The following is a 16,371-nucleotide window of genomic DNA, read 5'->3' on the forward strand; positions in this document are numbered from 1 at the left end:
GATTGATCAGTAGATTCTTCATGAACTTGTTCAGCTTCAATCAGCAACTTATCAAAGGCACTAAGAGAACTGGAAGCACCTTCATATTCTCGTAATTCTCGTTGCAGTTGATTGATTTCTTTGAGCACATCAGCTTTAGCTTGATATAAAAAAGCAAGGCACTGCGAAAGCCATTCTTTTCTGGAAGCTTTGGCAAAAGCTTTTTCTGCTTGTGGGTTATGGGCATAACCATGCTGTGGTAAAACATTTTCAGGAACACCAAGAGCATCTTCATCAACAAGAGAGAAAGTGTCTGCCTCTTGCACTAAAATCTTATGACGTTTTTCAAGAGATGCTAATTCACTTTTGATTTTAGCAAATTGATAAGGAGTGAGAAACTCCTCTTTGCACTGCATTAAAGCAATTAGAAGGTCCAAAGAATTTGACAACAATTGCTAATGTTCAAGAGGATGATAAGCAGGCTTGTCTTTCTTTCTCTGAAGTATCTAGTTCAGCCTCTGCTAAGAATCGCTCATGATTAATCATGAGAGATGGATTCATGTTGAATCACTACTCATGAAATATGGGTCAATGAGTTTGACTCAAAATCACACAGTTAAATCCTGATATTCACATCACAATTTGACTTGCTGTGGAAATTATCTCCTACTTATCAATTGATGAGTTTAAGGGGCTTTCTAATGAATGGTTCATAAGGCACAACATTTGGTGAAGGTTTTGCAAATGGGGTTGCAAGCTTTGGGTTTAACTACGGAGGAAACTCTGTAGTTAAGCGCGCTCAGGCTGGAGAAGTACTGGGATGGGTGACCTCCCGGGAAGTCCCGGTGCTTCACTCCTATGAGCATCACCTAGATCCAATGAGTGCTAAGTGTTCCATTTATTCTCATGAGAGATGGATTCATGTTGAATCACTACTCATGAAACATGGGTCAATGAGTTTGACTCAAAATCACACAGTTAAATCCTAATATTCACATCACAAATTGACTTGATGTGGAAATTATCTCCTACTTATCAATTGATGAGCTTAAGGGGCTTTCTAATGAATGGTTCATAAGGCACAACACTTGGTGAAGGTTTTGCAAATGAGGTTGCAAGCTTTGGGTTTAACTACGGAGGAAACTCTGTAGTTAAGCGCGCTCAGGCTGGAGTAGTACTGGGATGGGTGACCTCCCGGGAAGTCCCGATGCTTCACCCCTATGAGCATCACCTAGATCCAATGAGTGCTAAGTGTTCCATTTATTCTCATGAGAGATGGATTCATGTCGAATCACTACTCATGAAACATGGGTCAATGAGTTTGACTCAAAATCACACAGATAAATCCTGATATTCACATCACAATTTGACTTGCTATGGAAATTATCTCCTACTTATCAAATGAAATGCTGAGTTAAACATATATAAAAAATAACAGACATATTTTCCCTAAAACAACAGATACAACTCCTAAAAACTTGATTTGTACTGAATGCATCAACCAAGCCTGACATAGAAGGCTCATAACCTTGACAAATATAAGGATTTAATTCAATACTCTTGTGGCTACTAAGTTTCCATGTTAGTATGCAATAGAACCACTTACAACAACCAGTTCTTTGGGCGTTATAAAACTTTCAACATTCCCAACATATAAGGGAATGTAAAATGAAAAAGCTATAAGAAAGCTTACCTGGAACCATACAGCCTTCCCATGATTGTATGAAGCACACTGACTAGTTTTAGTGCGAGGAAGTGTGGGATCACTAGCCACATCCTGCAAAACTTGTGTGCGCTCCCCTGCTGCATGATGTATCTCATTTCGGTAAACAAAATTATTTTCTGCGGGTTCCTGTATAATTAAATTTCAAATAGTTCCGCAAAATATAGAGTACACCCCAATCCTTTATCTGCAATTTCTCAGGACCGACTAGAAAGGAGTCACTCTAAAATGCCATGTTTGTATTGCTGAAGTCATCCCTTTCTTCAGTTTTCTTAGTTACATTTGCAATTGGCTCTGATACCATGTTAAATTCTAAGATCATTTCTGCCAATATAGAATCATGACCATTGTTATTGATGATTTCCAAATGCAGATTTGAGGACTCGACATGTCTCTATAGTTAATCATCATTAGATAGTACATCAATAATATAAATAACCATATATATATATACATATATATATATATATATATACACATATTATATAATAATATGTAAGAATATTATCTAAAGATGATTTATCATCGATAATGAATCTCATGATCATATCAATCTGACTGAACTACAAACTTAACAACATTAAGAAATCTTGTAACAAAAAAAAAAAATATATATATATATATATATATATATATATATAGATATATATATATTATATAATAATATATAAGAATATTATCTAGAGATGATTTATCATCAATAATGAATCTCATGATCATATCAATCTGATTGAACTACAAACTTAACAACATTAAGAAATCTTGTAACAAAGTTGCAAGCAATATCAAATTGTTAGGCAATAGAGACCAGAATCATGTGCAACTTGGAACAAATAGGATGTCAAGTTCTTGATGAACATGATAACTTGGTTGCAATTGAAGAGATGACTTCAGAATATACAATCAAGGTCAATGCTGATTTAGATTCTGAAAATTTTGGTTCTCATATAGTAAACAAGTTTGTTTTGTACAAATCCCTAGCAAAGCACTTGCAATATTCTCTCACGGCAAATTCCAAGGTTGAAAAATCAGCATATGCTGATACAGTGAGAATAGAAGCTATATCAAAAACAATGGGGATTTCAAATCTTCCTAAAGTGTGTGATGCCATCATCAAATTCAAGGCACTAAAGAACAATCTTTAAGATTGTTATTTGTTTATTTTTTTAGGTTTGTAGATAGAAGAGGATGTATTACATGAACATGTGTAGTTACATGTAATACGATTTACATCTATAATGACATGTAATCCACTATTTTCTCTTGTTAGCTAGACCGAGTCAAAGTTGGTTGAGTTGCTCCCACTTTTTCCGCATTTTTCTCAACTCCTTTGCCTATATAAAGGAGTGCTCCTTCATTGTAAAATCATCTTTTATTGTATGCAAGAGAGCTCAAGAGAAATTGTGCAAGCATAACTTTGATTGTGTAGTGCCATTTTGAAAGAAAAGTGATACAAAGAAACAATTGAAACTGAATTTTGATTGAGTGCAATTGTTGCTTGTGCAAGTTAGAAGCTTTAATTGTGATTTACATTTGTTATCTTTGATTCGTGTATTTTTGCATTCTTGATAATTGAGTATAAAGAGTTAGGAAGCAATCGGAGCCGAAGCTTTGACTGTGAGCAGTTGTGGAGATATATAGACTAGGAGCATTGGTTGTAGCTTGTATCTCTTTCTTAATTCACAAAATAGTTAGAATTCTTTACTTCTCGAAGTCTTTGTGCCCGAATAGTAAAGATTATTCTTGTAGCATAGATTAAGACTGGACTTAGAGCCAAATTGGTACACTTTTAGCTAGTCTTTGAGTTAGTGTTAGTTTATCGGTATCATTGTCAACAACTTTAGATAGAAATGTATTAGTTTATCGATATCACTGTCAACAACTTTAGATAGAAATGTAGTTAGAGGTTTCATCTTTCCCACTACTCACTCCACGAGTAAGTGGATTTTTTCTAAAAGTTAAGAGGAAAGAATATCGGTAATACCCTTACAGAATCTCTTAACTTCTTGCTTACCTTGAGTTGATCTAAGGAACAGTGAGAAGGGGGAGCCTTCCCTTTAAGGTAGGAGAGACTCTATCTCAGATGTTGTGGCTAGTCTACCTATTTTGCAACTAGATTTTACCCACAACTGTTGGTTGCATAATATCCACCCAACAAGAATCACTCAATTGGTATAGAATTCATGTGTTGATTCAAGGATTGTGAAGTCTGAAATTTATTATTTTGTTTAAGTCCTTTAATTCTTACTGACTTCAAGGTTTGTACAAGGAATCATGTTTGGATCAAAGGCATGGATAGTCACAAAGAAGCCAACAAAAGAGGGTGGATGCCACGGGGCCAAAGCGAACCCCGTGCGGTATTGCCTTTGAAACCCAAGTATGGCAACTCAAATCTCAATACAGACTACACCTTCACCCTTAAGCACGCGGAAATTAAACAACCAAGGCAACCATATCAAGCATACAAGATATCAAAAGAGTTAAACCATCCATCGATGCATAAACCCAAAGATACAGCAAAGCAAATAGACACACCAGATAGGGGCAACACAAATCCTTTATTCCATCCAAATATAATCTTTACAATAAGCCTTCTAAGCATGTAAGTCAGCTACCATTAATATTGCTTACACCGGAGTTAAATTTATGCCCACAAAGAATTAGGTACCATGCCATAGCTCAATTCGAACAATGCTAGCTACCCAAGAAAGTATGCCTACTTACAAACCAACCTAACTATGCATTACAATGCTTAAGACACTTGATAACTAGCTCAAATCCGCTCGCCCACACTCTACTTGAATCACCAAGCATCGTTGAGCTTATATACGCAACTCAAGCAGCGCAAGAAGATCTCCAAGAAGATTTGATCTAGCTGGAAACAACTGTATAGGCACCTTGGTGATCCGTGGCTAGAAGACCTTCACCAATGCTATCCTAGAATCCCTGCATAGGTCGTCGCATTTCTCGGCATCAACTTGAAGCTTGTGCTTCTTTGAACCAACTCGGGTTGTCCGATTCCAATCTGTGTCAAACAATCTACATAGCAACCAACCTCGAGCTTCAATGGTAACCATTCGATTTCAATTCGTGTGCTCTTAATGAAGCATTGTGCCTCCATGAAAGCACACCTTTGATTCAAGCTCAATAGAGGTGTTAAGGTGAGGAATGTGTTTGTTTTCCAAGACATTTCTCATAAACAGCATACCCGGTCTCAAGATTTAGCCGACACCGCTTTTAAGGACCACTACAATGGTGGACAAGTGCAAGCTCAAGACCAAGGATAGAAATGAAAGAGAATTAGTCTGAAGCAGTCAAGATCAAAGGAAGACAATACTTCAAGATGGTGCACTTCAAAGCTTGAACAAAAGAAAATTCAAGGATCAAGACGAAGGATTTATCCCAAGACCAAACAAGAACATGGGACAAGTCTAGATTTAAAGAGGTCCATGAACAAGTTGAAGGAGTCAATTCATGGACATTCATGTGTCCCTATGAAAGTCAACTCTACACTTGATTACATGTTTGACGAATAAAGACTATCTTACAAGGAGATCAACTTGTCCCTATTCACATCAATTTTCCATAATGATCAAACAAGTACACCAAGAAATGTTTGAGGACAATTGTAACACCAAAGTAAGCGTAGGAGCATGGATAAGGGCATAAGGACCAATCTAAAGCCAAGAGAAAGAAAAAATTCCCATCAAGGGAGTAATCCAGATGATGATCGATTCATGCAAGGAAATGGATTTAATATAACAAGATATCTATGTGTTCAAGGGATTGCTCCAAGCATCAAATCTGAACATGAAGAAGACAAAGCAGAATTCCAAATGATGAAGTTGTAGAGATATCAAAGGTTCAAGTATTGTAAAGTCTAGCCATATAAGACAAAGAAATCCAAGAACAATGAAGAATGCCAAGGATAAGGAGGTGGAATTAAGATAAAGATTTTGTAGGGAGAAGTTAGAGGTCATGGAGTTAATGCTTAACAACCTTCCTAGTATTGACATGGAGGAACTTAGAGCAATTTTGCTTAAGTTCATTGATTTTCCTAGAAGGGAAAAGAAAAAAGAAGTATACATCTTGGATGATGAATTGTATGATGACTAAGCGCTTCCTTGTTTCTTATTGGTTCTCAGACCATTGAACTTTTTTATTGGCTTAGTTTGTGGTGCTTCATTGTGTTGAGTAACATGGATTGTTTTCTGCAAATGTACTTACATTGCCAATGTAATTGATGTATTCCAAATGGAGATTTGAAGACTCATAAATATGAGAAGGGACATGTCTCTATAGTTAATCATCATTAGTTACTATAATAATAATATAATATCTATATATTTACTATATATATAAGAATATTTATCTACTGATGATTTAGCATCAATAATGTATCTCATGATTGAATCAATCTGATTGCAACTACAAACTTAACACTCCCTCTTAGTTAGGGAGAATTGTTATAGAACATATTATGCTCTTGAGTACATGAAGAGATATCATCTCCAGTATGATATTCGTGGAATAGAGTATTTAAGGATATCAACATATATCCATCAACTTAGTTGTTATCTTTCAATATAATCCGAAATATGATTCAAACAAGAAATATCAATCATGGGTAAAAGCGCAAACTTGTGTCACCTTTTATAAAGAAAAAAAATATCAAAATGTAACTGTTCAACTGCAATGACATAAAAAATGGTATGTGTTTAGAATTTGAAGATGATGTAAACTAATGAAACGTGTAGAATCGGATGAATTTTATGCCTATAATTTTTATTATTTTTTTGAGTAAGAATTTTTAATTTTTAAAAAATTTGAAGTCCCTTTTAAAAATACAAAAAATATAGGGTGTAGTTCCCATCAAACAAGCACATGCAAATCATCTGTTTTGTTCTGATTTGAAATTATCTTATAAATGACATATATAGCTAAGGAGCAAAAAAAAAATTTATATATATTTTCTTTGTTATAAATACTCAAGGTCGACCTTATCATAATCCAACAGTTTTTTTCTCCCGTCAAAACTTCTATATGAAATCTACACCTTTTTCAAAAAAAATTACATATCCTTAAAGAGGACTCTCTCCCCTAGAGATAAATATAAAAAAAATTTTTTTTTTGATATGATTTACTACTTTTTTCCTTTTTTGTGGGAGCATCTTCTGAAATCTTAATATATCAACTCATAATATTTTAAAATTATAACATATTATAACTAATCAAAACACTCTAAAATTTAAATAATGATGATATTGAATCTAGAATCTATAAAAAGTATTTTTAGTTTTTGAAAAAAATTGAGTTTTGATAGAGAAATGAGATTTGACCAAAATAGGTTTTGGTATCCTAAACAGTGATACAAATCTGTGCATTTACTCTCATATGATATTCATCATACTTATATTCTTTTGGTATGTGCACTGGCATCAAAAAATCCTTGATGCCTACGAAAAGAATATGTTATATCCTAGTAGGATATGAGCTATCTAATCTCCGGCACTCAACACTCTGGGACAACAAATGAAGTCTAATCATGATACGTTCGTTATCATAACTACTGGCACTCTGGGACAACAACTTAATCTAGTATGTCATGATAACAAGTCAAGCTATTGATATGATCATCACCTTACAATAGCAATCCTCTGAGAATACATCAATGAAAGATCGTCACTTTTCATGACATAATCAAAATAGTAACCACCATGAACTAAGTCAAAGGGTGGAACAAGGGCTTTCACCTCAACTTCTCTCTCATAGAGAAGAATGCATTACAAGGAATTTTACTTAGAACTTCCCCCTCATAGAGAAGATATCGTTTAGAAAGGATTGCACCTCAAAATTCTCCCTCTAAAAAATGATCCTGGGAAGTCAGGTCCTCTAATTACTCTCTTAGAGGCTTTCTTCACCCGAGGATGCCTGTCAGACTCCCTCTAAATCTAATATCAATCTTTGGACTTCCTGGTGATAAGTCGTTAATTCCTCATGATGTACATAGAGGTAGGCCCATCAAAATCATGTAGTCACACAAATGTATCTTTGGACTCCCTCTGATTTTAATCTTTTGAGCTCGAACGTTGCCTATGAAGCAGTGTCAGACTCCCTCTTAATATAGAACGATACTCATAATCTCGATCATCACAAATTTTTTTTTTAAGAGCCTCACTTTATCCAACCTGATCATCCTCCTTTTCCTACAAGAACATCCTTAGACATAAAGGAAAAGATCAAGGAAAATAACTCTTATAGTATGTGTGGAATTACAAATAGGAGAGATACTACAATGAGTAGATAAATGTAATACTCAAGAATAAAAATACTTATTTGCACAAGTTACTCCAATGAAGGTCCATATGCATCAAATCATAAAATGTCTCCATATAAGCATTTGTCAAACAATGGATATGGAACATTGGCTATTATTCCCCCCGCAATGTAAAATTTCCAATCATGCATGAATGATGTCTACCTCTAATTTTGTTAGTCGTCAACATTTATATCTAAAGTGACCATCAAATGACTTCAAACCTCAAATACTCAATCAATCCAAGGTATTTGCAAATATAAATTCTTTGTTCTCAGCAATGAATAATGCATCCAATACTATGAAACAATTTGCCTTCCAAATTTAAGAATCTGTACTAACATGGAAGTGACTCAACACACATGAGAATAACCCCTCATGGTTTAAGGTGGATGACAATAACACTCTATTCGACCAAGACATTCCTTCAATGCAATATCTTATCCTTCTTGATTTGTCCTTTCATTTAATAGATCTTAGTCATGTTTATTGTCCATCACTTAGATCATCTTCATTTCCCAACAAGGTATTAACTTCTATGCCAATGTCTCTTCCCAAATGTACAATGTTTCTCCACTTTCCTTTATTCCTCGGAGTGCAACTCTGACTCCTCTGCAAGATGTCTACTAGTAATGTTGCCAATCAAAGCACTGTTATTAATCTTCAATAAAGCGGGCTTTTTAGTCGAGTACACTAATCAATTAGTTGAGGCATTAAAACATTGTTATATTATGTGATGTTTAAAATGCTTCTATATTGGCCAATCCTCAGGTCTTCTTATGCAAATAAGTCTCTCAAGCCCATAATGATCTCCCCATACTTATTGCTTGTAGCAATAATATAATACTTGTTGTTTCTGATAATCCTTCAAAAATATGGAACGATGGTGTGGTTCGGGTCTTTAAAAGGTTATTGCTTAAATGAGTGATCCAATGATGTATAAGAACAGGAAATAAAATTAACTCAATGATGCTTTTCAAATAATATCGATCCTCATCTGTTTTCATAATATTGAATAGTTGCATCTCTTGGTTAGGATGGGATTAGACACATCATCACACTTTGAATATAGACACCACTGAACCACTCAATACAAGGGCACACCTTCTGATGCTACAAATATGAAGACGCTAGTGGCATGAAGACAATTCATATCTCAATAACTCTCAGACAATTCTAGATAATTACAGACATCCCCTCATAGTCTTAGCGGTAGCTTATAGCACCCACATATGATGTCCATGGACAATGCATAGTCGTCTACTATAGTGATTCATATCATAACAAGGAACCAAGTTTATATGGCCCCAACATCACCACCAAATGTATGGCCACACCCACGCACAAACAAAAGGATTTGCGTTGGTTTGTAAGTCTCCTCCATATTTTAATGACTAATTATTTGTAACCTTGCACATAGTATGTAGTGAGCCTCACATATGGAAGTCAAAAAAAATTAAAACTCCCATACAGCTTCAGCTTGTTGTCTCACCTCATTGCTTCGATATCTCTTGGTCATGTCAATGCACTCTCAGAAACACACTTCTTCATCTCTACTCTTCACACACGCACCCTATCTTTTTCACTTTCACGATATCCCCTTGCAAAATGATACCCCAAACAACAGACACATAAGATTCTTGTAATAGTTACAATGATGCAAAGCTAACTGACGTATATCATGCACACAACTTCATCGCTAAGACCTCAGATTAGAGGAAGAAACATGGACACATCATAAAAAAAGGCAAAGACATAAAGTTTGATATGCTATCAGGGAACAATGAATGCACCGACTTTGCAAATAGTACACAAGGCATTGAAGAAGAAAGAAATATATTGGAAGGCTTCATCGAACAATAGAGACAAATGCAAAACAAACAATTTCATGTATCCAACACCAACATATACATTGGAAAATAGCATGCGAGCCTAGACATTGAACTTCAGGGGAGGAAGACAAGGAATATTTTGAGTCATTACATGCAAGTTTAAGCAGTATCAACAAATATAAAGAGGAGGACATCAAACAAGAAGTCTTATCGCACCGAAACAAACTGGTAATGATTGCATCAACATTACAAAGGAGAAAGAATGGATAGTCGGACAAGGGAACACATATAGTGAATAATGTGTCAACCAACAACCAACGTGGATACACACTTGGAGAGTACACATCGAACAAAAAGAGGCAATTTGACTCGGTATCTAATATACTGAACAAGCCAATCCTTGGTAGTCTGTGGGTGAAAAATGGCAGGTCGAGATAGAAATATAAGATATTGAATCCGAATTAAGGGTGAATCGATAGAGAATGGTACATTGCGAATAAGACAAGGAGGAAGAATTGGAGTCTAGATCATACTTGCGAATATTAAAAAAAAAAAATCACCTACCAATCGCAAACATCACAGAATCTCAGCGAACCGATAGAGGATTGGAAGGAAATAACAAGTCACCCCATACCGAACAAGACAAAGATGAGTTTCCATTATTAACTAGTAAGAAGGCAGGCCACAACAAATGCGACAAGGATAGGAGGAAGTCTAAAATGCAAACTGGTCAAACACAAACATATCGAGCAAGCAATCCATGTATATACTCCTGCATTAACAAGAACAACAGACTAGAGAAAATATCCAGTCAACAACGGCACAAACTAATTCCATTATAAATGTTAACATAGCCAGAAGAATGTGATCACTTCTCAGTGATGTGATAAAACATAATCAGAAGAGATCTTAGAAAACATAATCAGAAGAGATCTCAGAAAACATAATAAACAACGCAAAAATGTCTGGATGGCGTAGAGCACGGCGGCAAGGGAGATAAAAAGATAAAAATATATATGACATCAACAATACAGACCCATACAAATAGGGATTGTCCAAAGAAATATGGGGAGATCAAAATGAATTCATCCATTCATACGCCACATGGTAATTAAGGGTCTCACAACAAGCGAATATATTGCATAATGCAAGAAACAAAACAAAAAGTGGTGATCAAGATAATAATTGTATGCTACTCGTTGGTGGAAACATTCAAAATTATACTGAATGTCTTTCTCTGCACGATGATGGAAATGTAATATTGTTGGCAGTTTATGACTTCATATTTTTATGTAGATCCTCACAGATATTGCTAATGATCGATTATGGCTTCCAATCACTAAGATCTGGAGTGTAACCCGATACAGAAACCCTCTAAAGTAATGCTCAAGCATGGCATATGCTACAATTTTTTTGTTTTTATATGAACTGTCGTGTACAATCTAGTAATTTTGTGCATCACCTTTTTGGTTCTTATTCATTCCTCCTTCAGTTTGGTTCGGCATTCCTTATTGGTGATAATTACTCCTGATAGCTATCTATCGTTTCTACACTCAATCTAATAATATATTCTTGGATTGGCTCAAAAATGATATAGTTTCTCCTAGCAATGATCGGCTTGTATTAAAAATGGATGATCTTTTGATGATCTCGTATTTCAAACTACATCTCCCAAAATATATGTGTGCATGGATTCGAAGGCACAAGACTCATTATATCTCCCCAAATATTTTGAATAGTAATGAAGTGTTCATGCAAAAGTTGCTTCCTTACATTCGCAATTTGGCTCTAATACCATGTTGAGTAACATGGATCGTTTTCTGCAAATGTACTAACATTGCCATTGTAATTGATGTAGTCCAAATGCAAATTTGAAGACTCATAAATATGGGAAGAGACTAGTCTCGTGAAGAGACATGTCTCTATAGTTAATCATCATTAGTTAATATAATAATAATATAAAAAACCATATGTATAATATATATAATATAATATATGTAATATATCTATATATATTATATATAATATATAATATATATATATATATATATATATATATATATATATATATATATATATATATATATATATATAAGAATAGAATATTTATCTAATGATGATTTACCATCAATAATGTATCTTATGATCAAATCAATCTAACTACAACTACAAACTTAACAGATTGCTATTGCCTACTTTTGGTATCCCTAATTAGGGCTTGTAATGGATTAATCTGGGCCATTGATTTCAAATCAACCTTGGTCGTTCATTGCAATTGAGGCTCTTATATAAACCCCACCCCTCTCATTTGTAAAGCAAGACTTGTTGGAGAATTGTTGCTAAGATAATGTCAAATTTTCTCTACCTTTCATTGTTGTGTCTTGCATGGTGAATTGTTGTGATCAAGTTCGCATTATTTCATGGCGATCCAAATTTCGTCACTTAGCTTAGGATTTCATTTCATGTTGCTTAGAAGTAGTTTAGTTGGATGAAAGAATTGTCGATGTTTAGTTGGTTGACTCGAGTATAAACTAGGCCACTAGTCTCTTGTTGATGGTAGGAGTGCCTTGTGTGGTGAGCTAGCGGAAGTACTTAACTTCAATTGATATCCAATCTTTAGTTTGCATCCATTGATGGGAATGAAGAGGATAGATGTTGATTTGAAAACCATTTCAGAACATCCTTAGAAGCTTGCACTAGGTGGGTGGAGTCACTAATTAAGCTACATCTAGTAGAGTTCCAAGTCTATCCATGATTCCTTGCATTCATAGAAGTAGAAGTAGAAATAGAGGTTAGAAGTTTAAGTTGGAGTTGAAGTGGAAAAGTTGGATATATTTTCATTGCACATTGTAAAGTCAAATCTAGAAGTGCAATAGTTGATATCCATTGAAGGAATAGTGTAAACCCCCTAAGTGATTGTCAGCAAATCACATTATTTCACTGAGCAAGTGTCCACAATTGAAGGGACCTTGAAATCACCTTGTGATCTTACTTCCAAGCTTAGCATAAGAAGTGACTTTATATCAAGAGAGAGTTGAATATTTGGTGTTTCACTTTGAGAACATTGAGTGTTTGATTCTGCATGTTGTCGTGGTCTAAAACTCACATCAACACTACTCTGCATTTATCCTCAATTGTTTTCAACTGTACAAGAGGCAGAAAAGAGTTAAACCAGCTATATAATAAATTGTCATATAAAGAGTTAAACCAGCTATATAATAAATTGTCATATTCTATATATATCTATATCTATCTATCTATCTATCTATATAGATAGATAAATAGAGAGAGAGAGAGAGAGAACCTACCATCTTAATTAAATATCCCAAATAAAGTAAGATGTGTACACATGTAAAAGCTTGATTATTTCCAGGCCAAACATCATCATAATTTCCAAGTAATTTTTCTTAAGAACTCCCTTGGGAAAACAATCTTCACAGTAATGCTCCAGATATATCCCTACATTACCCATCCAATTTTACTTATTTTTAAACATCAATTTTTTTTTATCTTACAACACATCAGAGAAAACTTCACCTGTGCTACATGCTGCATTCAGTCCTCGGGCCAAATAGCGGGTTCCAGGATGAATTCTACTCCGTCGGGCAGTAAGAGAAATGGCAATTTCTTGTTGATTTGAATCCTCAAAAGTTCTATACTCTGCAAAACCCTGTGACAAGAAGGAAAACTATTACCCTGTCAAACTTAACAATGAAGAAAATATTTATTGCCACTCCAACTACAGTGTTTTATAATCCTCGTGTGCGCCACTGAAAACAGTGCTAGATATTCTTATATGGAAGAATAAGAACTAAGAATATTTAATACTCTTAGGTTGGTGCAAATGATGCAACATTGCCCTACCCCTTTTAGGCTACAGAAGGGCCCCAAAATGGTCTTTTCATATCTATCCAATGTAGCCTCTCATGTCATCATTTTTTTAATAATGCATTTAATGATGCATATTTTAGTAAAGAAATAGCTTTAACTTCATTAAATTGGAATAATAATCAACATTAAATGAAAAAATTAAATAGAGATGATTAAATATATATCTGGATGAGTCAATAGGAAAGAATCATTAAAGAAATTCAAACTGTTTAGCACCTCAGTGTTATAATAATGAACTTTGACAAGGCATCTAAAAGCAACTCAAGTGAAGCAAAGACCAATTTTGTTTTCCTGAACTCAGATAGCATTATAATCTTGGGTGATTCTAAGCATTTAAAGAAAAAAAATCAATGATGAAGTGGAACTAGAAGAGCTCTTAGAAAGATTAAAAGTGCCATATGTGCCAAGGGAAGAATTGGGATGGAGACTCAAAGATGGTCCTGCAAGAAATGAAAAAACAAATATTGTCCTCATTCCAACCTAAGAGGGATCCTAGAAGAGATATGGAGGTGTTCAAAAAAGATTGACTAGATATCAACTTGGTATTGCTATAGAGAACATAATAAGGTAGCCGGCTGCCTAGCTGATCAGTAAGTGCTTCATAATGATTTCAACTAGGTAGAAAGAAAAGATCTAACTGAGTGGGGGAACTTAAAAAATATGCTAGATCTCAACAGGCCCTAATACATTTATGAGAACAAGATGTCAATATGCATGATTTCAATTAAAAGAAGACTTAAAATTATAAAGAAATAGAGATGATAAGACTCCTTAAACATGTTATGGCAATCATTAAATGTATTCCCCATGCCCAATTTGGCAGCTGGTAGTTGTTAATAGAAAGATGTATGTTAAACGTGCAGTAGTGCTATGTAGTTCGATTGACATTTGAGGTGTTTGTAGCTTGACTCATGTCATATATTTAGCTGTTTTAATCACCTGGTGTGATGGCTGGGAGATTCTTTACAAAATATTCACTTAGGTGTGAGCATTCAACAGATCCTTGCATTAAGATTATAATTTTTGAACTTCTCCACTCCTCAGTCACTCAAAGTGATTAAGATTGTGCTGCTGCCGGTTATGGATAGAACTAGTGACAATGGCATCATAGGTTGCAAGATGAAAATGTGGAGGCTTAGAGTCCTCCCAAACCTAGGTTTTTCAAAGTAAACCATGATGGGGCTTCTCGCAGTAAGCCAGGAAATATTGGTGTAGCTTTTATTCTTTCTAACGAAAATAGCTATTTGACTTATGGTGGTTTTTTTTTTCCTAAGACATTGCACCAATAATGAAACAAAGTTGGAAGTTGTTGCTAGTGGTATTGCACTGCCATAACATCCTCTTCAGCTGTACAGAAGTTAGTTGTAGAAGGGAATTCCTTCATGATGATTAATACATTCAGAAAAGGTTCAAGTCCGAATTGGAGGCTTAGGAGATTGAAGGAGGTGGACATCTCCTTATGTCAACAATTAAGGAAGCCATTTCTTCATGTCATCACAGAACCTATCATGCAGAAGTAGTTTTTGGCCAATTTGAGGTGAACCAAGAGGATGTGATGGCAATTTACACCAGTATTCCTTCATCTTAGGAAGGGCTTCAAAATTATTTATATTTTAAGCAACCATAAAGGCTCTCCTTCTCTCAGCGCCATTTGTTCCTCTTACCATAAATAATCATGTGCTAATATATGTGGGAATAATAATCTAAGGTGGAGGAGTGTTCATTTGTAGTGTGTGGTTTATGTGCAGCACCTCCAATACAAAGATTAATGAATGGAGCTGCAGATGCTACTGATGCCTTGAAGATATGTCTTAGATGACATGTTGGAGTAGTGGATGCCAGCAGATTGGCACTAGGCTGCTCGGTGTGTGTATTGAGTATTAGTTGGGTCCTTGTTGGGTTTCAGAATGGCAGATTGAAGACATTGTTGGGGATCCTTATAGCTGTGATAGAATATCTGATAAACATCTGAGTACACTCTTCAACTCTCAAAAAATGGGCATTGCACAATTTGATACATTGATGCTTAGCGAGAACGGGTTACAAAGTTCAGGCCCCAGACTCTAAAGCTACCATACTAGAGGATTCTGTATCAGAATTGGCTGAGGTTGTCCACAATATAGTGCACCATCTAGGTATCATACCCCACATGAGGGGGAAATCCATACTTTAGGAAACATCATCTTGCCTGAAGAATTCATGATTTTTCCTTAAGACCAATCAGAAAACACTACAAATGAACAGCAGCAGGGCTGATAATAAACAGCAATTCCTTTAAGAATTAACAGCGATTAGAACATAGCAGTAAAGTGATCTTAACTATGCAGCAATCTTATGGAAAGCGCTAAATATTTAGTTAAAGACATGCAATCCATCAAGAGTTGCAATTGCAAACTTATTATAATAAACCATAGTTCCAAGAATCACGGCGATTCATGCGATTCACACGATTCGACGATTCGATTCAAGCCAAACGATTTTTTGTGAATCGGTGAATTGAATCAGCGATAAAGGGTTTATGAAATAAGTTACTCACTAAATTTCAAGGGTTTTTTTAATTTTCCGATTCATGGCCGATTCGATTCCGATTCATGGCCGATTCACGATTTGATTCGGCCTTGCCGATTTCG

The 16,371-nt window shown here is 35.1% G+C and overlaps 1 protein-coding gene across 1 annotated transcript in view; it reads right to left on the reverse strand.

Moving 5' to 3' along the window:
* The window catches only part of SAC9 (sacI homology domain-containing protein / WW domain-containing protein), a 246,422-nt gene that overhangs the window by 175,337 nt on the left and 54,714 nt on the right, over positions 1-16,371 (reverse strand). Inside the window, exon 4 of the mRNA XM_089813780.1 lies at positions 13,388-13,520. Coding sequence (XP_089669906.1) covers positions 13,388-13,520 — 133 coding nt within the window. The remainder of the gene's footprint in view (positions 1-13,387; positions 13,521-16,371) is intronic.

Source organism: Cupressus sempervirens, chromosome 2, assembly GCF_028749045.1.
Source record: "Cupressus sempervirens isolate cs-2001-9-10 chromosome 2, ASM2874904v1, whole genome shotgun sequence".
NCBI lineage: Eukaryota > Viridiplantae > Streptophyta > Pinopsida > Cupressales > Cupressaceae > Cupressus > Cupressus sempervirens.